The sequence below is a fragment of the Phalacrocorax aristotelis genome, chromosome 21 (genome assembly GCF_949628215.1).
Source record: "Phalacrocorax aristotelis chromosome 21, bGulAri2.1, whole genome shotgun sequence".
In the NCBI taxonomy this organism is placed as follows: domain Eukaryota; kingdom Metazoa; phylum Chordata; class Aves; order Suliformes; family Phalacrocoracidae; genus Phalacrocorax; species Phalacrocorax aristotelis.
Window position 1 is genome coordinate 714,782 of NC_134296.1, and position 24,858 is coordinate 739,639.

General features: G+C 55.0%; 1 protein-coding gene across 1 annotated transcript in view; it reads left to right on the plus strand.

Annotated features, from left to right (window-relative positions):
- The first annotated feature begins 1,078 nt into the window (after positions 1-1,078).
- LOC142067233 (voltage-dependent L-type calcium channel subunit alpha-1S-like) overlaps positions 1,079-24,858 on the plus strand; it is a 39,497-nt gene continuing 15,717 nt past the window's right edge. Inside the window, exons 1-14 of the mRNA XM_075115688.1 lie at positions 1,079-1,494; positions 1,676-1,778; positions 2,967-3,125; positions 3,691-3,830; positions 8,737-8,842; positions 16,849-16,988; positions 17,557-17,690; positions 18,272-18,424; positions 18,714-18,919; positions 19,762-19,865; positions 21,652-21,800; positions 22,813-22,894; positions 23,442-23,602; positions 24,361-24,586. Coding sequence (XP_074971789.1) covers positions 3,120-3,125; positions 3,691-3,830; positions 8,737-8,842; positions 16,849-16,988; positions 17,557-17,690; positions 18,272-18,424; positions 18,714-18,919; positions 19,762-19,865; positions 21,652-21,800; positions 22,813-22,894; positions 23,442-23,602; positions 24,361-24,586 — 1,607 coding nt within the window. The 5' untranslated portion in view covers positions 1,079-1,494; positions 1,676-1,778; positions 2,967-3,119. The remainder of the gene's footprint in view (positions 1,495-1,675; positions 1,779-2,966; positions 3,126-3,690; positions 3,831-8,736; positions 8,843-16,848; positions 16,989-17,556; positions 17,691-18,271; positions 18,425-18,713; positions 18,920-19,761; positions 19,866-21,651; positions 21,801-22,812; positions 22,895-23,441; positions 23,603-24,360; positions 24,587-24,858) is intronic.

The window sequence follows — 24,858 nt, forward strand, 5'->3', positions numbered from 1 at the left end:
ACAAAACTTCTCATCTGGGGTTTTGGCTTGTGGGTTCAACCCTGGTAAAGGGATGTTTTCTGTCTACCTAAAAATTAAGACCATGCATACATCTCCAAGGGACGTAGCAAGAAAAGATCAGGGGTTGTGGCAGTAAACTCAGTGCAGATGAACCACGTCCCTGCTAGGGGCTGCTGACCCCTGCCACAGCTCCCTAACACCGGGTCCAGCCCGGAGCAAGGCTGAGCACGGGGTCCCAGTAGGCACAAACGTACACACACTCCCACACACAGAGGTGCCGAAGCAGCTATATACACATAGGTATGTGCATATATACACACACATATATATATGACTGGGCACACAGGTTAAGACATACACACTCAGCACTCACAAGAACACAAACAGCACCAGCGCCCTCATCCCGTTCCCCTCTCTGGCTGATCAGAGTGAAGGTCCCTTAGTCCTTGAGTGGGGAAAAAATATATATATACACACACATATGTATATATACGTACACACACAGAGGCGTATAACGCAGCTCCCCCCAGCAGCTGGTCAGACCCTCTCTCTGCCCGGTGGCAGCCCCTGGATCCCACCCAGTGCTCCCAGCACCTGGGCACGCCAGCCCCCGAGGCCGCCCCACTCCATGCTGGCAGACACCCCTCTCTCGCACACACGCGCGGGTCTCAGCTGCCCCCACGGCACCCCGCGAACTTCCGTGGTCCCTCCAGCAGCCGCCTGCGTCCCCAGCGTCGCCTGGGCGCTGACCCCGCATCCCAAAGGCGGCCCGGAGTGCGGCTCCCGCTCCCGGGGCAATGCCGGGCTCTGCAGCTCCCGCCGGGGCCGCGGGGCGGGAGCGGGGCAGCCGCCCCTTCCCGCTGCCGCCCGGCTGCCGGCGGCTCGGCTCGGCTGCGCTGGGCTCGGCTCGGCTCGGCTCGGCTGCGCTGGGCTCGGCTCGGCTGCGCTGGGCTCGGCTCGGCTCGGCTGCGCTGGGCTCGGCTCGGCTCGGCTCGGCTCGGCTGCGCTGGGCTCGGCTCGGCTCGGCTCGGCTCGGCTGCGCTGGGCTCGGCTCGGCTGCGCTGGGCTCGGCTCGGCTCGGCTCGGCAGGGCTCGGCTCGGCTCGGCTGGGCTCGGCTGCGCTCGGCAGGACTCGGCTCGGCTGCGCTCGCCTGGGCTGGGCTGCGCTCGCCTGGGCTCGGCTCGGCTCGGCTCGGGGGAGAGCCCAGGCAGGGCCAGTTCCGGTACTGCCGCCCGCAGCGGCGTCCCTCTCCGCTCCCGCCCGCCACCGGCTGCCTCGCCCTGCCCCGGGCACTGAGGCCTTCGGCCAGTGCGTACGGGAGAGAGAGACCGTGGTGGGCCCAGAGAGGGACAGGCTGCCTGCGGCCGGCTGTCTGTCCGGCTCAGGCAGCCCCGAGGGACGGGCAGGCCAAGACCCTGCAGGAGCCGGGCAGCGAGGCAGGGAGGTGCCTGGGCTGGGGAAAGGGGAAGCGTTGGGGAGGTGAATGAACGCAGGTCAGTGCGTGCCAGGAGGTGTGAGGTGTTCGTAGGCGTGGTCGCTGCTGGAGAAGGGGCAGCACAGGCAGCATTTCCATCCCCGCTCTTCACGGCGATGGGAGAAGCCCACCCAGTGGGGCAGGCTCCATCGTGGGCTCGCTGCCTTTGGGCCCCTTCCTAAGGCCATGTCTTTGTGCAGTGACAAAGCAGGAGACGAGCATGAAGACTCACGAAGCATGCAAGGAAGACAAGGATGGATGTGAAAAGGTTTTGTGAGGAAGGAGTCTTTCCCTGCCGGGCAGGTAGGAACCTCTCCGTCAGGCAGACCGCTGCAGCGTGGTTTGTTACAGCCATGTTGGTTGGTGGCTGCCAGCACAGCCCTGTGCGAAATGGTGAGCGCAGCAAGGTGCTGAGCAGTTGCCAGCAGGTGCACGTGGGGGTGTGAGCAAAGGGCTGTGGAGGAGATCAGAGAGGCCTTGAGTGTCCTCTCCACGGGCCCCAGCCTGCACCAGGCTGCACACACACCTCGCACACCCTGCCCTCTTCCTCTGAGACTTTTCCAGGATGAGTCAAAGGGGGCCGATGTTTCTTCCCAGGCTCACCGTTAGATGGGCCCCACATCCTTGCTGTCCCTGGGACAGGTTCTCCTGCACAGGCAGCAGCAGAAATACAGCTCCCGGCTTTCACCAGGGTTTAGGGGGAAGAACAAGGACTAAATGAGAAAAGGGAACATGCTTAGGCCTGCCTCACATGGAGACAGGGCTGCAGCCCTCAGTGGGAATGATTTGACTTTGGTTTGCACAAAATGTGGCAGAGTGGTGTAGGAGGGGGCAGGTTACTTATTTAACCCCTTTACAATCAAAGGTCCCCTCCTCCAAAGTGCATCAAAACTGGAGCAGCTGCAGGAGTTGTTCTTCCATGCTACCTCCCTGCCAGCGCTGTGGCCCTCCTGGCCCTTGACACAGCCTGCTGCACAGCTGCAAAGTAATTTCCCTCCATGGTGGAATCACCCTGCAAAGCAAAGGAGAGGAAGCTTTGAGCAAGGCAGCTGGTGCAGTTGGGTAGAGCAGCTCCCTGGGATGCATGGGGTTGGCTGGGGCACAGCTGGTCAGTCACACAAAGCTGTAGCATCCCTGTAGGACGGGGATACTATTTGCTGTGCGATAGGACTATAAGTAATAAGATCGCTGCAATTATTTTGCTGGCTCAGTCCAGGAAACACCAGGAAAGCCCTTCCCGGTGCCTCAGTTTTCCCTGCTGCGAAGAGATGCTGATAACCTGCCTCTCGCCCTGCCTGCCTTCCAGCTCAGGACTGTTCATACCACTCATCCAGTTGGGCTTTCCCTAGCCCAGCCGGACTGGCCAGGACACAATCCAGCCTGGGCTTGTTGGGTTCCTGCATCCAAACCCTGCAAGCAAGACTGGGGAGGTGAGGCTGAGCAAGAGGTTGAGTGACCGGTGCCAGGCAAGGGTTTCCTCTGCCCCTCCAGAAGAGCAAGCTGGAGCACTTTTTGGACCTACCATGATTCTCTGGAGCTCTGAGGTTGGGGTCAAAGTGCCTGTCAGTGAGATGGACCCAGCCCCAGAGGCTCCACAGCCCCAGCATCACAGGGTCCAGGGCTCAGCTGAGCAGTTTGCACCAAATGAAGGTAAAATCCTGCAGAGAAAGGGGACTGATCAGTTTGTGCGTTAGCCACCTTTGGCCAGAATTGGGTTCTCCACCTCACCCCGATTCAGCCAGGCGCTGCACACATTGCCCCAGGCAGCCCATCTTGCAGTTTGGGTAAGGGAGGCTGGGGGAGCAGGGGAAAGAGCTGACCTGGGACAAGGCACTTTCCTTTCAGAGACCGTGTGCCCAGCACGCAGCCTGTTCCCACCCCCAGCCCCTGTCAGTGGCATGCGAAGCACTCGCCTGCCTCCCAATGTGCTGGGTAAAGAAGCAACAGCTGCAGGGGCCCTTTTGCTGCCTCAGGAGCTGTGACAGCACCCAGGAGCCAGGCTGGGATCTAAATTTAAACTCATGCTTTGTGTGTTTGTACATGCGAGTGCAGGCTCCAGCCCCGACTGCCCCATCGCCTCCCTCAGTGCGTGGAGGAGACGGGCTCTGCAAGAAGGGAGATCCAGAAGAGCTTCTGCTGGCTGGGACCCTGGGGAAGGGGGGCTCGGCCGTGGGGCAGGAGGGGGAGAAACACCATGGAGCCTACTTCTCCCCAGGATGATGTGAAGAAGAGGCAACAGAAGGACAAGTCCAAGAAGCCGGTACCGCCAGCAGCTCCCCGGCCAGCCAGGGCTCTGTTGTGCTTAACCCTGGAAAACCCACTGCGGAAGGCGTGCATCAGCATCGTGGAGTGGAAGTATCCTTCTGGCTGCGCGGGCTTGGCAGTGCCCGTGTGCGTGCCTGTGAGCAGGGGTGCTGGGGAGCGGGACCCTGTGGGATGCAGGCAGGAGAGCTGCCAGCCCAGTTCAGCACAGGCTGTCTAATTCGGTCTGTAAAAGGCAGCGAGGTGTTTTGGGGTGCCCCAGTGGGATGCATTGGCAATGACTGTGCAAACTGGGAGCATGAATAGGCTTATGGGGGAAGCTGGGGCCGACAAGTGGCTCAGGCCATGGGGACCTTCGGTGGAGTGGTGCGGGGGCAGGCAGGGGCAGCCTGGGTGACAAGGGCCTTGTAGGAGCGAACATGTTTTGCACTGGCAGGAGCTGTGCTGGGTAGAATACGGGAATGTCTGCTGGGAGGGCAGAGGGTTTGGCATGCGAGGAGGGGGCACAGTGCCCATCCCAGGGTGGGGATGGGGATGGGCAGAGGAGGGCCAGGCTGGGGGCGTGGGAGCTGAGCATGGAGCTGGGGACATCACGCTGCCCCAGGGCAGAGGTTTGGGGGTGTGTAGCAAGACCATAACGAGCTGCTTGGGATGATTCTGTGTGTGTGTCACCACTTGCCTGATCTCACAGCTGCTCCCTGCCCCGGGGGTGGGGGCTGGCTGGCACCCCCCGAATCCTGCTGGCACCATTGTCCTCTCGTCTCCCCTTTCCCATCCCTGCTGTCACAGGTGAAGGCTTTTGTGAGTGATACTGTTTAGAGGGACAGTATCTCTGTGCCTCTGGCTTAATTCAGGGATGGGTTTGGGTGGTTGCTCTTTGGTTAGGCATCTTTTCACTGGGGCGTTATAGCTCAGGAATTCCAAAATTTCATGTTTCTGCCACCCATCCATTAGATATTGCCTTGTTCACCTGTATTATATGGAAGGGAAGAGGATGGGAGATGAAATATTTCACTTTGGCTTCAGCAAAACATTTGGGCTCAAGGAAACACGGTGGAATTTGGGGATGTTTCCAGCAGATCCACCCCAACTTTTCTTATTTCAGTTGCTGAACTGATCTGCATGTTCCTGGCCTTGGCAGGATCATCCCAGCCCTGGCCAGGCTTTGCTCTTCTTGGAGGGGGCTTGGTTGCCTAAGGGCTGGGGGCCAGGCCCTGCCCTTAGGAAAGGCTGGCTGTGTTGCTGTACATGTAGTGCCATGGGGACACCAAACCCATGCCCCACGCTGCCAGAGAGGCCGTCTTTTTCAAAGCCCAGGGTGCCCGTTTGCAGGTGCTCAGGGCATGCTCTGGTGGTGCTGTGCTGGCCACGGATTTTGAGCTGCTGTTCCTTCACTGCAAAGGGGCTCTCTGTCCTTCAAGGTGAGGAAGAAGAGCTGTAATTGGGGAATTCTCCGTTTCTGCTCCTCTGCCATGAGGACTGGGTTGTTCTGCCAGGGAAGGGAACTGTGTCAGTGTCTTAAATAGGCACTGAGTACGGAAGAAGCTTATGCGTACACCCTAGTGGCAGGGGAAGAGCTGGAAATAGGACTTATATCTTCCAACATACTCAAACACATTCCTCCTCCTGGGCCAACGTGTGCCAGAGAGAGTGTGTAGCACAATGGGGGTCCTTCCCCCATCGGTGCCCTGGAAGGGGAGTGTGGAGGGGAGAGGTGGGTGTCCCACTAGGAAAGCTGCAGGTGGTTCTGACCTGTGCAGGACAAATGATCCAGGGCATTGGGTTTCTGCAGCGCTTCTCTTGTGCCTGGCTGTATTTATACTGCAATGCACCTGGCTGCCCTCGTTCAGGGATCAGGGTTTGCAAGGCATTGCAGGATCATTCCGGGTCCTGTGAGTTCTTATGGGCTTCAGGGCCAGGCAAGCTGCCAAGGGTAGATTAGCTGTGACCATTTTCTGTGGGATACCTGGCATCTGGGTTCAGTACGGCAGTACGCATTCCTGTTCCTTGGGCCCACCTCTGCTAGACAGCTTCTGCTGTCAGAGAACAAAGCTGGGCCACAGGAGTGGGACAGGGTCTTTTTGAGGCAGTTGGAGAGTAGGGAGCATCACTGCACTCAGTCTAGGGCGGGTGAAAGTCTGGTTGGCTTGAGGCAGAGGCGTTTTTATGCTGAAGTTCACTCACATTTCAAAAAACACGTTTGTCAGCACAAGGAAATCTGGGTACTTGTGAATTGCTGGGTATTGTGCTCAACAGCTAGCCCGGCAGGTTGGTGGTTGTTGGGACACGTCTAGCTGTGTGGTGACACCCAGGTATTCCAGGTTTATTTTGCAGCCAGGAGGACTTCAAGGCAGATGGGTGAGGAGTCTGGGGACCGTGGAGGACCACACAGCTGTAAGGTACTAAGGGCCTGATTCCTGCTGCAAGGGAGGCGCTGGGGCCCTTGGATGCTGTGTGACAGGAGGTTGCCGGAGAGAAAGAAGTGAGATTGCAGGGCAAGGAGCTGAGGAGGACGTTGAGGCTCTGGCTCAGTGGCAAGAGGCAGAGACACTGTGTCCAGTGACACTACATGCCTCTTTTTTTGGTTAGATCTGTCCCACTGCATTTCTACCTAATAACAGTGCCAGACTCGCAGAATTGCAAGCGGCAAGCTGATTCCAGCTCCAGTTACAAGGCAGGTCACACTTGAAGGAGGAGGAAATAAGTATGTGGCTGTTTTCCCAGAGCAGGGGGATGGGCAAAGGCTCTTCCCCTTCTGCACATCAGTGGCTAACGTGGCAGGACCTGAGCTGTGATTCCTGCTCCTCTTTCCACAGCTCTCTCCAACTTGCTCCGTGATGCTGAATGGTCCCTGCACCCTTCACCGTTGCAGCCACGTGGAAACTGGGATGAGTGCTGGCAACATTCATCTCTCACTGTCAGAGTAGGTAGGGAAGCCTCTAACCCCTGGGCTCTGCCCAATTACCTGGAACACAGAGGGGAACAGCTTTTCCAGCTGACTTTAGTTTTTAAAGTGGCGTCAGATTGATGGACAGAAGGGTCCAGAAAAGGCAAAATAACCTGTGGTGTGCACAGGACACAACTGACAGCACTCAGCCAGCTCAGCAGGCCAGTGTGGAAAGAATGCTCCCTAGGTGCCCCTTGTCCCACGATGCTGGATTGGACAGTGGCATGGCCACCACAGCCCAAGGCAGGCCTCAGCACAATTAGCTGGAAAGCTGAGCTAGTCAGTTGATTAACTGTGGCATAGGGGTGTCAATATGGTTGCAGGGCCTCTCTGCTGGGGTACTGAGTTTCGAGGGCTGTGCTGTAGTGGCAGCAGTCTGCATGGCTGTGCTGTCTGTCCCCACTGAGCGTGTTCCTGGGAGCTGTTCTCCTTTGGAAGGTCTACCCAAAGTGAGATGGGGATGCTGGGAAATCCTGTCTTGTACTGGAACCTCTGTACCTACTGGATGAGATTTACCAGTTTGCCCGTGATGGCAGGTTGGAATTTACAGCTGGGGATGGGGATGAAAGATCTCAAAACAGTTTATGGGGGTAGGCGCTGGCTGTGGTCGTAAGTGTGGATGTTGGCTGGTAGGACGATGGAGAGGGGAAGGGGCTGGTGGGGAGTGTGGCGAGTTGTCACTGCTGATTTACGCTGTAGGCGGGTCCGTCCCAGGGGACAGCCAGACCAACATTTTCATTTCCTCCACCTGCTTTTAGTTTCAGAGGCTTCCATGGATACAGGCAAGGCAAGTGGATCGGGGACAACTGAGACGTACTCATCAAGAAACATTATTGGGCAGAAAACTTTGAGATTAGCGTTATGACCAAAAATGTTTCTTGTAGGTTTTTGCATCATGCTGTACCCAGCTGTCTTCTGGCAGCCCGAGGCCACTAGATGAGTGGAGGAGACCCCCTTGCTTTGAGGTATGTGCCTAGCTGCGTGGTGCCGTGGCTAGGCACAAGCACTTTAGAGCTGCAGCAGGGCCTGGATGTGACCAGCATAGGGGCAGCAAAAGACGATGCTGTCGTCTTCTGACCAGATGTGTGGTGCACTCCCAGGGTACCACAGGGTGGCAGATTTGGACCACGCTGGGAGGAACAGAGAGTTCTGCCTCCAAGGTCCCAGAGCCAGAGTTTGAGCTCTTTTGGAGCTTCAGGAATGTGGTAGCTGAAGCTTGACCATGAGGTTTCAGTGGCCCAGCAGATCAGTGACAGCAGCAGGAGCCTGTGCTAGGGCCTTCAGGGGAAATATAAATTCACCGTATTTGTTCAAGAGATGTCACAGGCCCAAACAGCACAATTCTGCCTTCTAGGGAGTGAGATGGAGCTCAAGCTGAGCACTCCAGTTACTCCCAGCCCATGGCACTCCTGGGGACAGTCACAGGCGTGCTGCCTGCACTGGGGCACTGAGGCTGTAGGACACCCAGGGATGTTAGCAGCTGGATGTTCTGCTAGAGGAGACCCTGGCTGAGCTGTCTTGCTAGATACCTTCTAGTCAGGGAGACATGCCCACCTGAGATCCGCTGCTCAGCAGCGTCTCCCTCACGGATGCTGAGCACAGATGGAGCCAGGGGCAGCACATTCCAAAGGGTGATGCTTTGGTTAAGCGTCTACATTATGCAGGAGGGTCCTGACCCTTCAGGATGATTCGCTGAAGGATGATCAGGGGGAAACAATCAGCTCTCCCATGCCCTTGTTATTGCTCCACTGCAGCCTTTTAATTTGTGCCCCTGCCCCATATGTGCTGTGCCAAAGCTTCCCCTCTCCAGCAGACATGCCCTGAGCATCCAGGCCCTGCATCTCATCCTGGCCCATTCCCCCCTTCCCCGGCCACCCAAGAAATGGGCAGCAACTGAGGATGCGCAGAGGGTGAAGGCTGACTGCTCGCTCTGGTTCTCTGCCCCAGTGAGAGGTTGTTCCCCCATAGCCAGTGGGGTTTCCCCACGCATACCCATGCACGGCTGTACCTGCTTTTTTGTTCTTGCCTTCGCTCCTTAACACTTTCTCTCAGACCCTTCGAGATCATCATCCTCCTGACCATCTTTGCCAACTGTGTTGCACTGGCCATCTACCTGCCAATGCCTGAGGACGACACCAACGTTGCCAACTCCAGCCTGGTAAGGCACAGCCCTTCCCGCTCTCCTGCTGACCCTCGTGACTGGACAGCCAGGTGCTCGGCTTCGAGGGCTCTGCGGAGCTGGGCCCTCTGTGGTGGGGGTGCAAGAGGGTAATACCTGTAGTGGGGGGATCTGGTGCTGCCCTGGGGATGCAGTCAGATGTCGTTGGTCCACTGAGAGATGCTGCAAAGGCAGAGGCAGGCAGGGTGGCGGAGAGACCGCTGCAAAATGGGTTTTCAGAAGGGCTGAAACCACCCCTAGGTTGAGATCAAAGGCAGCAGATTAGTGTGTGAAGTACACAGGAAGGAGGAACTGATGCCAAAAAAAGAACAAATTCCGTCAATTTTTTTATCATGACACTTCCAAAAGGAAACGTCCTGTTCCAGAAAGGCTGGAATGTTTTGTTTCAGCATTTTTGGAATAACATTTTCTGACCTTTCATTTCAAAACTGTATTTTAATTTTGGTACTTTTTATTTAAGAGGGGGAAAAAACCCATCTCTGTTAAGCAGAGACTTTGCTCCTTTCCAATCAGTTATTCCTTTTTTTTTTTTTTTCCCCCCAGTCACTCCATTTTGCCTGGAATAAGGCATTTTGATAGGAGCTAAATCGATAGTTTGCACTATTTTTAGTTTGCCACCCTTTTCCCCTCTTCAGATCCCCCTTGCGGTTCAGTCCACATCGCTTTCCATTGAGAGTCTGAGTTTGGTGACTGAATCAAAGCATCTAAATATGCCCTTTTTAAAAGAAATGTTCTCTTCTGCTAACTTCAGGACTCCTCAGCGTCGGGTTGGGGTGTGTTGTGTGCAGGTATTGCTGGCAACTTGTGACTTAAAAAAGCACCTCTCTGGTTTTTACCTGTTCGTTAGAGACTCTGCAGAGGAAAATATTAAAGCAGTCAAAGAATCTGAGATACAGAATACAAAGTAAGCTTTTACTTGTGCAATTTTTAGTTCCTTGAAATGCTTTTGTCTCTGTCCTCCTCAACAGGCTTTTAGTGGCACTGAAGATAGCGTTTACTTGTAATTTCCTTGGGAAAAGAAGAAAAGGGGTCATATTGGCAATGTGTTATTACATCTTTTAAAAATAAGTCCAAGGTAGGCCCACAGAGGAGGAGAATTAGAAAAACCCATGGAGAGTTAATTCTTGGGGTGCTTGTTCAGCCTCCCAGTGTGCTGCAAGCTTGGGGCAGAGTTACGCTCAAGACACTGATTTTTGTTTCTTCCCTGCCCAAGGGGGCACAATAGGATTTGAAAGGTGCAGTTATCTCAGCTGAGAGATCAAAGAGAAAGCGAAACTGGGGCAGGTTGAGCGTGGAAAGCAGGAGGTGGGGGCAGCAGGGATTGGGGGCTTCCCGCTGGAAGGGGTTTGGGGATTTGGCTGAGAGCAGGACACCTGCAAGGGCAGAGCTGGAGAAAGGCCAGCAGCATGTGGCAGTGTGGCTCGATCGGGGGGGACAACCTGGCAGCAATGCACCTCGCAGTGCTCCGGCGCAGGCACTGATGCTGCTCAGGAAGGACCAACAGCCTTCCCCATTAATGGGAGGCAGGCAGGCAGGTAGTAATGTCCTCTACAAATGAGATGTCATCTGTTTGTATTTACTGTATGTTAGATTACTTATGCTATATCCTATTGGGGGATTTTTCAGCCTGTTGCCATGCCAACAGCTCTCTGTATCGGGAGCCTGGCAGCCCCAGGCCTCTCTTTCATCCATGCTCTGCATGTCCCTTTGTCATCATGTTCTGGCAGCTTTGTAGGAGCAGTCCCAGCTAGGAGCTGAGCCAGACCCGTACCATCTTGCGTATCAGGCCGTGCTCTCTACGGGACCCGCAGGTAGTGCAACAAAGGCTTGTTGGAGGTGTTTTCCTGCAGCAGAGAGATGCTGCAATGCATTAATTCTGTCCCTGTCACTTTTTAAACTCCCTCTCTTCATTGCCCAGTCTGCTTCAGAGAGGGTTTTGTTTATCTAAGACCTTGAAATTGTTGAGGAGGCAAAATGTATGAGGGGAGCTGAGTCAGAGCAGCAAGGACATTGCCCCACATTATTTGTGGAGGCAGGATCTAGGCTCAGCCTAGAGAGCTCACTGCTAATGGATGTGCAGGAGCCTGACCAGCCCGAGTTCCCTTCAGAGAAGCCTCCTGCATCCCAGGCACTTGATGCAGTGAAAGCCACCCTGCTCTAATGCTGGGGGTCTCCAGTGAGGAGAGGCTTGGGAAGGGAGGATCTCCTGTGAGGCCTCTGCTGCCACTTTCTTCCCGCAAGGTTGGAAAACCTGGAAAGCAGCCAGGCTTCTGACTGTGTCTTTCCAGGACCACCCAGTGAAGATTTGCAGACAGCATTTACACTAGATTTAGAATTAGTCTCATGAAAGCTTTGTTAACCAGAACTCATTCTGGGAGGTGACAAAAGTGTATTTAATAACCTGTAAATCTTCTACGAATCCATTTCACTTTATCCTGGAAAAAATACAGTTGTTTAGTTTCAACATCTTTCATTCCTATTCTTTTTAGATTAGAGTTCTTCTAATCCAGAAGATTTTTTTGTAATGCTGTTTTTGTCTAATTTTGTCTAATTCTAATGAAATCAAAATACTGTCTTTGATGCTGATGAAATGATTTTGACTTTCCAACTCAATCAAAAATTCAAAGTGTTTATTTTCACTTTGACTTGAGTTTTCAAAATTGTCGGTGAGCTCCAAAACACGCTGTCCTTCATTAGAGGCCTTGCCCCAGGAGCAGGCAAGTTCAGAAATGTGTTTAGCAAGGCAGGTTACTCAAAGGGATTCACCCAAGAAAGTACAGATGTCTGCACGTGAGCTGGCTGCCTGGACTCCATTTACGGTCAACGGAGAAATAAAGGCAAATTTAGAGTAGGGTTTGTCTTGTAGGGCAGTTGGTCTGCTCCTGCAGTTCTGATGGGTGGCGGCTGACATGCTGCACGCACTAACGTACCTGCTTTTCCCCACCAATGGGACCCAAGGGCTCAGAGGGAGGCCACCCTTTCAGAGCATCCAAAAGCAGCTGGGCTGAGTCCCGTGTGCTTTGTAAAACTATCAGGTAGAGCATGGGGCCTGGTGAGTGGGGGACGGAGCTGGAGCTCAAGCTGTACAGAAGACACTTTTAATAACACAGGTGACGGCCTATGTGTAGGCAGTCTGCTAGTATCACAGATAATGGCTCTATGTTTAAGTAGAACAGATGTTTCATATAGAGGAATATGCTTCCAAAAATCCTGCCATTTTGGGTTGCATTGGGTTGTACCTCAGCCACAGGGGTCAGTGACCTGAACACAGCTCCAGGCACAATTCGGTTACAGGAATATGGGTGTCTGATGCTGTTGCAGGTGTCCCAGACCTCCATCTGTGGCTCTGGAGGCCTGTGACTTGCTTGTGGGTCCTGTGTAACGTCATCTGCTCCAGGATTGTCTCATGTAGCCCAGGGAATCTCCAGTAGCACTGAAAACAGCTGTGTTCAGGCAGCTGACCTGTGTCTAGCAGTCCTTGAGCAGAGATTGCTGATCCAGTGCTGGTTTTGAAGCGTGAGTACCTGCAGTTGGGTGTCCCCTGAGGCTGGCATGGGTCACTCACTGCAGGAAAGGCCTCTGCATGGGGTTTTCCTAGAGCCTTGGGTCACCCTTGATCTCCTGGGGTCCTCTAATAGCTGTGAGAATAGACCACACGCCCGCACATCTCCACGCACAGACTCGGTGCATGGGACTTCAGAAACTGCAGTTGCTTTTACCCAGCATCTTGAGAGAGGCACATAAAGATGCAGCTGTACAAGTGTCCCCTGCCTCAATCCTCCCCTTTGCTCTGGGCTGGGGCTGCTGTCAAGGACCGGCACCCTGCCCAGCTTGTGACTTGGCTGGCCTAGCAGCCTCCATGGCTCAACCTGGGGTTTTGGGTAGGCAGCTAAGCCAGGCCCCTCTGATGTCCCTCTTGCTGTCCCGTCCTGGCCCTACTCACGGGCACTCGGCCACCCCAGCAGCCTTTTCACATACAGACCTGCCATCACAAGGTTGCCTTCTTTCAGGCTCCTCCCCCGTGTACAGAGCTGGCGAGAGGATTTCACCTCCCCTTTGCACAGATCCCAGCTGTGACTTTTGCTGCACGTTACCGATACACAGCTCTCACCCTCCAGTTTGGCCAGCAGAGCTGACCACTTGTCCTGAATGCCAGTAAAAAATACAGCAGCTTCCAAAGCCTGCCCCATCAAGCAGGATGCCCCGTGGTCTCCAGCTCTGCAGCAAGGCTTCCTCTGAAGGGACCTTGCTGACCATCTGCTCCCAGCCCTGGAGAAGGGCGGAACAGCGGCAGCTCCCCTGGATTTCTTTTCCTCTAGTTGGGTTCTCTACACCCTGGGTCTGACAGGCAGCAGCTGAGCCCCTGTCTGTGCTGTCTCCAAATCATTCTCCTGTCCATGGTTTTGCTGGCTGAGGTGGCAGCATCCAGCAAAGCCTTTTCAAACTGAGCAGATCTAGGGCATCTAGTCCAGGGACAACCCTCAGGAATGCCACCAATGAGTCCCACAGACACCTGACCAGCCGTGGTGCAGCTGGTGTGCGGGGAAGGGACATGGAGCAATGAGGAGCTCTGGACAGTGAGTGAGGGAGACGCAATGGGGAACAACTCGTAGGGCCTGGCTCCTCCATGCTTGCAGAGCTGCTGGAATGGTTTATTGCTTTTTCGGTCCCTATCTCTGCGGCCCTGGGGTTTGTCAAGCCCAGGTCTGTCACGTGTTTATGGGAAAGAAGGAGCTGTGGCTGGGGGCTATGGCAAGAAAATCACAGCATCACAGAGTAGCTGAGGGTGGAGAGGCCCCTGGAGATCATCTAGTCCAATCCCTTACTCTAAAAACTTTTTGCAGATGATTCAAAAACTCTGCCAAATTCTTTCCTGCACCTCTTGCCATCCCAAGCACTCCCCACGCTCTGACAGAGGCCACTGTGAGAAACAGAAGTGTTTCTCTCAGTGTCTCTTCCCGGACATGCAGGGTACCAGGGGTTCCCACCATGTACTCAAAGGAGCCTTCCTCTGCTCCAGCCCTCATTTTTATCTTGATTTCCAAAGGAAGGGGAGCCTATGAGATTGCTGTAACTGTGTTCCCATGCATTCATTAACTGTCCTGTCCCCTTTTCCTTCTCAGATCTGCAGGGCTTGTCTCACTACATTCAGGGGAATGGAAGAAAGGCACAGCTACTCTCTTCTGCAAAGCATGGTTGCTGCAAGGGTGTTTTGTGTTTAAAAAGCCCTTATGAAAGACTTCAGCAGCACAGCTACGTGCCCTGCATGTACTGGTGCAGGCAGTCCACGCACGCATCCTGGTCAACCCACTGGTGCACGTACAAAGACCATTTCTACTGGGGAGGGTGGTCAAACACTGGCACAGGTTGTCCAGGCTGGGTGTGGGATCTTTGGAGTCATTCAAAACCTGCAAGGACTAATTTCTGAGCAACCCGTTACAAGCTGGCCCTGCTTTGAGCAGCGAGGGCTTAGACTAGGTGATCTCCAGACATCCTGGCCAGCCTCAAACCTGTGATCTGTGACAACTGTCTCAGCCAGAGCAAGGGCCACCCTGCAGCCTGGCAGCAGAGGTGATGGGGGCTGGGGCTGCAGGGCAAAGCGGAGCAAGGGCCTGGCTGGGACTGAGAGGCTCAGGGGGAGGTGCAGGGGCTGATGGTGCAGGAGCAGGAACAGGGGGCACGGAGGAGGGCAGGAGGCTGGGGACAGTTTGGAGGGGTCAGGGAGGAATGTGACTGCTGGGAGTCCTGCTCCACACGGATGTCTCTGCAGGGAAGCAGAGGTAGCTATCTGGATTTGTTACGGTCACACTGTCCCCTCACCATCTATCCCCCACTTTGACCAGCCAGGTGCCAAGCCCTGCCCCCCCGTTCCCTGGGAGGAGACACCAGGGACAAGGGGCTGGTGCCCATTCTGGAGAGCCCTGCGTGGCCGTAGGGGCCGGGAGCCGACATTGCTGAGCAGGCTGGAGCTGTGTCATGTTGCACTGCATCGGCGTGGTGCACGCTGTTATTCCTGCTGCTCTGTGGCTCATTCGGCAGCCGCAGGTCGGGTTACTCTGTGTCCCCTAACATGGTTGAAGCATGTGTGTGTGTAGCAGCCTGGTGTGTTATAAAGACCTCTGTCTTTTTATAGTGGCTTTTTGAAGGCTGGGCTCTTCATACACCCAATCCCAGCTCTGCCAGGCAGCCCAGCCACCCTCTCCTAAGCAGCCTCCTGCCATGGGCCAGGTTTGAAACCTGCTGCTCACTGACTGCGCATGGTGGGCAAACACCATTGGAGCCGGCCAAAGCACTCACCTGGTCTGGGCTTCTGAAAGGGACCTCCAGGGAACAGCAAGTCACCTTTTGATTCTGGGCAAGTGCTTTTTAGAGGGGCATCCCTGCCAGTCAGAGACCCTGGAGCCTGACTCTGTCCTGTTGGATGAAGCAGGGCAAGGGATTAGCTTTTGCAATGCTGGGGTTCCAGATTGGATCCTGACCCTCACCAGCCTGGGCCTTGGCAGCTGCAGAGCTGCTGTAGCTTGCAGTGGGCTCCCCATTTCTCCTCCATTTGCAGCAGGGAAGATCCCCCACCACACCACTGGCTGCTGGTGCAACTCTGCAGTCCCTCCATACCTGAAATAATCCTCACGATAGTTGTATCTGTATGTCTGGGATTCCAAGGACAGGCTTTTGGGGACAGACTAGGGGGGATCTGTCACTGATAAGACAGGAAGGTGAGTGGCATCGAGTTGCCTTAGGTAAAACCTTGAAGACAGAACCCTGATAACACCAGTAAACACAATGCTTAGGTCTCTGCTCTTACCATTGCTGCCCTCAGATCCAACAAGGAACTGGCACTTGTATGGGTGACAGACATACAGGGAGACTTGGCACAGCCACTGCTGCTGGACACGGTAATTGAGCAAGCAATGCTTCTGTCTGAGCCCTGGCCCTGGTTGCTTGAGGGACCCTGGGAGGAAGGTATGCTTGCAGCACTGCAGCCTTCCCCAGTTTGGCCTCAGAGAGACGTTTCTGCCTTTCTGGGTGCAATTCCTTGCAGAGCCCAAGCAGGGATGCTCTTTGCCCGTCATGGGGTGCAGATGGAGGAGAGGGGCCATGGAAGACCAGAAATATAAATACCCCAATCCATCTGGGTGCCTCGGAGGGATTTTAATCCCAGTCTGGAACAGGGTGTCAGCAGCAAGGGCAGTGATCACAGTGACAGGCAGAACCAGGTGGGCTCTTGGATGTGCTCTGGAGAAAGATGAGCTATTCTGGGCCATGTGGCTGCAGGGCTGTGCCAAGCCCTTGCAGTGGGGTGCCAGGTCCCACCTGGGAGTGGGCACAACACCTCTGCCTAGCAGAGACCCCAGGCCAGCTTCTAGCAGCTCACTCTGCCAGGCAGACATATGGCATTAGGCAGAAGGTCTTGAGCCCAAAGCCTCACTTCCCTGGGAGCCCAGGGCAGAGGGAAGCCACAGTGCAGCTGGCTTCCCCCATGGTGACTGTGTGGTGTCTCCAGGACAAACCCAGCAAGCCTCAGCTGGAGAGGATGAGGAGGAGGCATCAGTGCTGCCTGCGGGAGGAAGGCTATGGGAGTATGGGAGGGTGGGGCAGCAGGCAGGAGAGCCAGAGATGTGCAGTGCCCTGGGCCAGGCACTTTTGGGCGCTGGGTTGGGAAGTGAGTGGTGGCTTTGCTGGTGTAGTTTGTAAGAGCAGGTTCCCGTAGCCCAGGGATGTGGTCCTGGCAGCGTGCCATTGAAGGGACGCAGGGGATCACGCCGCGGGCCAGAGGGTGGCATGTGGTGGCTCAGCATGCCACCCCTTCCTGCCCAGGGTAGCCTCAGCGCTGCCCGATGCGTGTGGGAGATCACAGATGGGTTGGCAGCAGGGGCCGAACCCAGAGACACACGGGGGGGCAGCCGTGCATGGTGGTGATGCCAAGGGAGGTGACAGTCTGCTCTAACGGAGCATCCTCTCCTGCTTGCCTTTCCAATCCCCAGGAGAAGATCGAATACGCCTTCCTGATCTTCTTTGCCATTGAGGCAATGCTCAAGATAATTGCCTACGGGTTTCTTTTCCACACGGATGCCTATCTCCGAAACGGCTGGAACGTGCTCGACTTCTCCATCGTGTCCCTGGGGTAATGCAAGGAGGGGAAGCTGCTGGTGCCCAGCTTGTGCCAAGGCCTGGTCCACAGCCTATCAGCTACATTGATTTTTCTAGTGACTGCAGTGGGTTTGGGGGCAACCTGCGGTCTCAGTTCATGCCCTGCTCCCACGGGCCCCTTTTTCATGCCCTGATATCCCCGGGGATCCTCCCTCACTCCTGTTTCTTCCTGTCTGACTCCTTAACGCCTTTCAGGTCTCCTTGCCCTGGAGAATGGGAGTGCCATGGAGTCATCTGGGGTTTGGCACACGGGGAGAGGGTCCACTGGGCACGAGGGGTGGGAGGGCCCCCCGCTGGTCAGCGGTGAGTGCGCAGAGGGGTGCCCAGCCACGAGTGCGCCCAGGAGTTGGACTTAGCAAGAGCTGTTCCCTGGGTCAGGCTGAGCGTGGCTGGCAGAGTCCTGTCCCTCTCTTCCCTGCCTGCAGAGCACTGACTCCTTAGCACAGGTTTCTTGGTCTCCATCCTCACGCCCTTCTCTTTCTCCCTGTCCTTCCTTCTGCTTCTCCCCCTTTCTTCCCTGCTCTGTGCCCCGGCTCTTTCAGGCTTATCACCATGACCTTGGAGCAGGTCAATGCGAAGCAGGGAGGGACTTCAGGGGGAAAAGGCGGCTTTGACGTGAAGGCCCTGCGAGCGTTTCGTGTGCTGAGACCCCTGCGCCTGGTGTCCGGAGTGCCGAGTGGGTGCTGGGCACCCTGCCACCGTGAAGAGCTGGCGGGTGGATTGAACCCCTGTGCCTGGCCAGGGTGGGGGGCCATGGGGCAGGTTTCTTGTTGCTGCTGGGTCAAGCCCAGCCACAGGGTGGGCGTGGAGGAGCCACAGGTTCTTGCTCATCCCCACAGCTTGCAACTGTCAGCACTGGGGATCTGCAGGTCAGCGCAAATGTAGCTCCCTCCATGGGTCAGTGTCAGCACCTGTGGGTGGCCAGGGTGAAAGGGGCTGGAACCTCGCTCTGGTTTCTCAGGGCAGGGATCTCCTTCTCCCAGAGCTCAGGATGAGAGCACCAGAACAAATGGAGGGGCGTGAAGCAGCCTCCAGCACTGCCTGGTGCGTGGCTCTGCTGGGGCCTTCCACATGCTCTATGGTGGGTAGAGAAAGGGACTTTTGCTTCAGCGATTTCATTCCCAACCAACCTGTGCCCCTCTTCCCTTGGCACGGGGCATTTCAGAGGCTGCTTGTCAGAGGGGCTGACAGGAACGCAAGGTGCACCCAAAGCTGTTTATGAAGTGGTTGACCTCCTCTCCCTTCTCCTCGGTGCAGGCCTTCAGGTCGTCCTGAACTCCATCATCAAGGCCATGGTGCCCCTGCTCCACATCGCCCTGCTGGTCCTCTTCATGATCATCATCTATGCCATAGTTGGGCAAGAGCTCTTCAAGGGCAAGATGCACAAGACCTGCTACTATCTCGGGACAGGTGGGGCTGTGGCGGGGGGCTGATACGGCAGAGATGTCTCTGTGTGGCTGCTGTGGGGACCACAGAGGTTCTGCGGGTGGCAGGAAGTCTGGTGTTGCCAGCGTCAGGCCTGGGAGTGTGGCAGGCCTGAAGGATGTTTGGTACAGCACACAGCTTGGTGATGTACGTGGTGTGAGGAGGTGGTGAAAGGAAAAGCCCCTTTTGGAAAGCTTCTGCAGGAGGCTGGGAAGTGCTGGAACCTGCTCTACTTGGCCTGACCTGCTGCTCACACCACGGCTTTCCCCCTCAGATGTGATTGCCACGGTGGTGTCAGAGAAGCCAGCCCCATGCACCAGCTCTGGCCACGGGCGACACTGCACCATCAATGGCACTGAATGCCGAAGCGGCTGGCCGGGGCCCAACGACGGCATTACTCACTTCGACAACTTCGGCTTTGCCATGCTGACTGTCTATCAGCGCATCACCATGGAGGGCTGGACCGAAGTCCTCTACTGGGTAGGCTCCAGCAGCTTCGGCTTGGTGCCCAGCTCGCAGAGGTCACTGCTGGTCCTGCCTCAGAGAATCATAAAATGATAGAATCATTAAGGTTGGAAAAGACCTCTGAGATCATCTAGTCCAACCCCAAACCCAACACCCCCAGGCCTCCTAAACCATGTCCCCAAGCGTCACTTCTACACGTTTTTTTGAACCCCCCCCAGGGACGGTGACTCCCCCACCTCTCTGGGCAGCCTGTGCCAATGCCTGACCGCTCTTGCAGTGAAGACATTTTCCCTCATAGCCAATCTAAACCCCTCTAAAGGGCGAGGAATTCCCTCCAGGACACAGGTCCCCATAGCAGGGCCAGGCCTCCCAGCCAGTGAAAGACATCCTGCCCCCACCAAGCTTCATGCGGTGATGCACATCCCATAGTGCACCAGGCACCTCTTCTGCATCTTTGCAGGCACTGCTCAAGCTGTCCTTGCTCTCCAGGTAGACAGGAGGGTGCTCCAGCTCCCACCTTTGTGAAGGGGTACAGGCCGAGCACAACAACGGCTGGCTGGTGGGTGCTTCGGCAAAACCCCATGTTTTGCAGTCCTTGGGAGACTGTCTTGCTGAGGCTTAGGCATGGGGCTGATGTTTATATCTGCCCCCAAAATGCTTGGGTCTCGCTTTACCTCCACAAAAACCTGATGCAAAGTCATAAGGCGGCAGAGCTCAGAGTCAGGTTTAGCTGCTACCATCCCAAGCACTCATTTTAGGGGGGGGCAAAGCTCCCAGAGGCTGTTGAGGGAGCCCTAAGGGGAGACAGACAGCAGGCACTGTGTTCAGGATGCTTCATCTGCCTCTCTCCTTGCCAGGTGAATGATGCCATTGGGAATGAATGGCCCTGGATCTACTTCGTCAGCCTTATCTTGCTTGGCTCCTTCTTCGTCCTCAACCTGGTGCTGGGGGTGCTCAGTGGGTAAGTGCCGCCCCGTCCTTTCTCTTTGCCGGCAGATCAGTGAGCGTTATCAGAGCGTGGACATTGGCTGGTTTTAATTATACAAGAAGGAAGCCTGGAAAAGTTTCTGTTCCTTTTCCTCTGCTGTTCCTCTCCCCTGCTTTTGCATGCTTAGAAACCCTGAGCCTTGAGTTACTTTTTGTGCTAGTGTCCATGACTCTCTGAGGTTTTAGCTCAACGCCTAACACAGAAATCTTTTCCCTGTAGCACAAGCAGCGGTCAGCAAACACAGCCATGGAGCACGATATTAGGTGTTTGTAGTGTGGTCTGCCAGCACTCACAGCAAAAGAAGCTGAGCAGGGAGCTCAAAGCAGCAGTCTTTACACCATGGCTGTGGGTCGAGACACTCATTCTCACGGGTACCCACAGCACTGCTGTCCCCTTGTGAGCACACATGATTTCCTCATGGCCAACCTAAGGAAACCACCTTTGTTAGGAATGCAGGGGATCCAAGAGAATTTTAGTTACTCTAATTAATGCTTCAACAGTCTTATCCAAGTACCACAATGAGCTATCATCAGTCTGGTTACAATGATCCTGACACTTCTGTGCCAAATGACTCAGTCGGTGCTAGTTCCCATAGTAGTACAGTTAAAGCTGCCACGTGCAAAATCCCTGGTGCCACGCTCAGCCTACTATGCATTGCTGTGGTGGGGTGCCAGCATCCTGGTTTTGTTGCTGGGAAGCGTGCGTTGTTCTGGTGAGTGAGGGTAGCTTTTCTCCTCAGTTCTGTGTAGGCTCAGGGTGGTTTTTATATGTTTCAGTCCTGTGCGTGTGAAGTGGCTCACACTCATCGTCTCTGTTGGTTCACAGGGTTAGTTATACCCTGTATTACTTGGATTTGTTAGCCGCCTTCTGTGGCGAGAACCATACACCTGCACAAGGTTAAACCAAACTGGGTATTAATATAACTAGAACAAGCTCAAAACCGCAAGACAGATCACAGGCACCCGACCCTTGCATGAAGTTGGCTATAACAGCAGGACTGTAGTCATCTGATCGTAGAGTGAGTTGCAGGCACAGCAAAAGTTTCTGAAATATTTTTGCAAATATAGCTAAAATATGCTTGAGGTAAGGAAAATCCAGACAAGGCCTGACAATTCCTGAGGCTTAGTATGTCTAATTATTGTTATAATGCCTGAGACCTATTACTAACACATGGCAACGCCAGACCGGCTGGGCAGCAGATCTACAGTCCAGCCAGATACCAGGAGAGAAAAGAAATTCATTAAAAAAGACTGAGAAGAGTGGGACCCCCTGCACTGGCAGACCTGTCTTTTCCATGTTACCGTGAGAAGAGTGTCCTGTTCGCTTGCCATGTGATGAGCTCACCTGCCCCACAGGGAGAGCTGGAGAGGCTGGGGCAGCCTTCTGCCCCGCAGATGGGTGAGACCCCACTTGCCCTGATCCTTAGCAGGGCTAGAGAACTCCCACAGCCTCCAACTTCTGGTGTTAGTTGGCCTGTCCAACCACAGCACCCTGCAGCAAGGAGCGCCCAGTGAGTAGCCAGTGGTGGGGAAGAAACCCTGCCTGCCATCAGGCATCGGGGGATGGTCCCCATGGTCTTGCGTCACGGAACAGGGCCAAGAAAGAAGAAATTCACTGGAGCAATCTAGTGGTAGCACTGAGTGATAAGGTATTTCAGGCTTTTATCTTTCTACAAGGACTGGCCTGGCACAGGGCTGTGGTACCTGACCCCTGCGCCGTCCCCCTCCTGAGTCTCACTCTGCTGCTTGCCTTGTCCCAGCGAGTTCACCAAAGAGCGTGAGAAGGCCAAGTCACGGGGCACGTTTCAGAAGCTGAGGGAGAAGCAGCAGCTGGAGGAGGATCTGAAGGGCTACATGGACTGGATCACCCACGCGGAGGTCATGGACAGTGACCGGACCAGGGGAGAAGGTACCAGCTCTGCTTGGTCAAAGACCCTTAGTATCAGGGTTGGGTTCCTAACACTGAGCATCCTAGAGAGGCAGGGTGGAGACCTTTGGAGAAGTCACAAAGACTTCTTTTGCTTGAAAACCTATGAAACAAAAAGCTTTGACTTCTGCAGAACAGCTACCTTCCTCTTTTTTTTTTTTCTTTCCTGAATCATTTTATTGACTCTCACCCAAACTAGCTGTAACTTGGCCCTCATGCTAAATCTCCACCTCAACCACTGTCTTTAAAATTTGCAGACTGCTAGCAAGGCCTAGGACTCCTTTGGCAAAATACATTTGAAATGGCCGTGAGAATCCATGAGGAACGTGCACTTTTGTGTGTAGGGGCAGAGTGCAGGGTTACTAGCTCGCACACTGACAGATGCATGAATTTCTTGCCATTGTTTGACCGTTTTGAGGGATGAGAAGTGGCTCAGGGAGGGAGGCGAATATGCAAGCGTCTAGCCAAAGGCTCAGCAAGGCCTGGGATGCTCTGCCACTGAGCCGCTGTATGTGCTAGGCCACCCTGCCCAGTGAAATAACTTTTGATGCCTCAAGCTGAGCCGATACATGTGTGCAAAGAGCCTTGGGAAACAGTGGAAAGACAAAACGCCTCTTCCACACCTGTGAGCAGTGCTCTTACAAACCTCCTGCGGTTCAGCATTTGCTCAGGTCACAACTGACCCCAGTTTTCTCCGTGCTGGGAGTGCCTTGCGCTGGGGGAGCCTACGTGCACACCGCTGTCTGTTCGGGCTGCCTCTCTGGGTTGCTGCTGCTCTTGCTGCAGGGCAGGTGTTCCTGGTGCCTCCTACTTGGTTTGCACCTGACACTTAAAACCTTCTGCCCAACCTCTCACTGCTGTCTCCCTGGAGTGGCATTTCTTGATTCCATCTCTGATGGGGAAGCTCTTCACGATGTGCTCCAGGGAGAGGTTCCCTCCCACATGTTCCTCCCAAGGGCTCCAAGGAAAGCCCAGGATCTTGTCCCCTCCATAGGTACGATGCCATCGGATGAAGGAGGGTCAGAGACGGAGAGCTTGTATGAAATTGAAGGCATGAACAAGTGGATTCTCTACTTGTGAGTATGTACTGGCTGAACCATCTGCTGCTCTGCACGTGGGCTTGCCCAGTCTCTCACTTGCTGTCCTGGCTGGGCCAGGCTTTCTTGTCAGCCACTGGTTTCTGGGGGAGAGCCAGGGGCTGTGTGCTGAGGAGGAGGTGCAAACATTGCGGGCAGCAAACAGGGAATTTTGCTCTGGTGCTGGCAAAAAGCCACGTCAAGGTGAACAACCCCTTCACTTTGGGACGAGGCTCCGAGCATCCTCTCGTGGCCCACGCAGCATGTCTTGTGCTTTAGGAGCTGGGCCTGTAGCAGCCAGCCAGAGGTGACTGTAGGCCAAAAAGGAGCCAGGAGGTGTTTGTGAACAGCAACGCCTGAGTGAATGCACCAAGTGGCAGGGGCAGGGTTACGTTCCTCAGCCCTTTCCAGGAAAGGCCCCTGGAGCAGGGAGCAGGGAGCAGGGAGCAGGGAGCAGGGGTGGCTTTGCTCTGCAGTCTGCAGGCACAGCCCTGGGCCGGGCAGGACCCACTGGCTGGCTCTGCTGACCCTTTGGCCATCTCTCCAGCCGTCAGTGGAGGCGTTGGAACCGAATGTTTCGTAGGAAGTGCAGGGACGTGGTGAAGTCCAAGTTCTTCTACTGGCTTGTCATCCTGCTGGTGGCCCTGAACACCCTCTCCATCGCTTCTGAGCACCACTTCCAGCCAGAATGGCTGACACGGGTGCAAGGTGAGCAAAGAGGCTGAGGGAGCAGGAGGGCCCGGGACACCTTGCTGCCCTGGAGACATGCGTGAACGCTTACTGTGCGTGCGCAGCCACACAGACATGGTGCCGGAGCTGTTAGACGCATGCAGGCTTGCTCATGCACACAAACACAGCCTGCACACAAGTGTGTGTACACCATCCCCACTGCACTGTCACACAGCTGCACACTGAACGTGTGGTGCATACAGTTTTTGTTATTATGTACATAGTACGTGTGTATAATAATAAATCATATTTATTATTATATATAAAAATAATAATGATGATAATAATATAAGCACAGCATATAGATTCTTAGGCACATGGGTGAGCACGGTGAACACAGGTAGAGTGTGTACATTCACACCTGAACGTGCATAGTACACACAAACGCACATTGCCTGCACTCACACAGTACAGTCACACGTATTTATGCGTGCAGCCACACTACCCGCAGACACACGGAGTACAGCTATGCACGGTATACATGCACGCACTGCATAGAGTCACACGCACAGTACAGCCGCACTCTCACACGTACAAGCACACAGTTGCACATCACCCTTCTCCTCATCTTCCTCTCCTGTGATGCTCCCTGAAAAACAGCATTTGCTGCAGCGGCAGCTCAGTGCTCGGTGGTGGGCGGAGAAGGGAGGTGAGCAGCACTGCCCTCCTTCCCCTCCTGCTGTGCCGTGCTGAGATTAAGAGGTCCATGCTCTGATGGACTGGATCTCCCACCCCAGACAATGCCAGCTGGGTGCTGCTAGCACTCTTTGTGGCTGAGATGCTGCTGAAGATGTACACACTGGGCCTGCGCCAGTACTTCATGTCGCTCTTCAACCGCTTCGACTGCTTTGTGGTGTGCGCGGGGATCTTGGAGGCCATCCTGGTGGAGCTTGGCAGCCTGTCACCCCTGGGCATCTCCGTGCTGCGTTGCATCCGTCTCCTCCGCATCTTCAAGATCACCAGGTTGGGGACGGAGCTCTGTGGGTACTGGGGGCTTGCGGTCCCTAGGCATCACTGGCCTTGTCCCTGGGGAGGGCTGCAGCGTGAGCAGAGCTGGTTTCTCCTGGATGGAGAAACAAGGCCAAGCTGGGGATTTCTGTCTCCAGGACATGGTCTGGGAGTGGTAAGGAGGACAGAGCAGGGCTTGCTGGAAGTCTCCTGGGGACCCTCTCTTGCTCTGGGTTCCGGGGTGTTGTAAACGGAGGTGCTGTGGGCCAGTACTCCTGGTTTCTCTT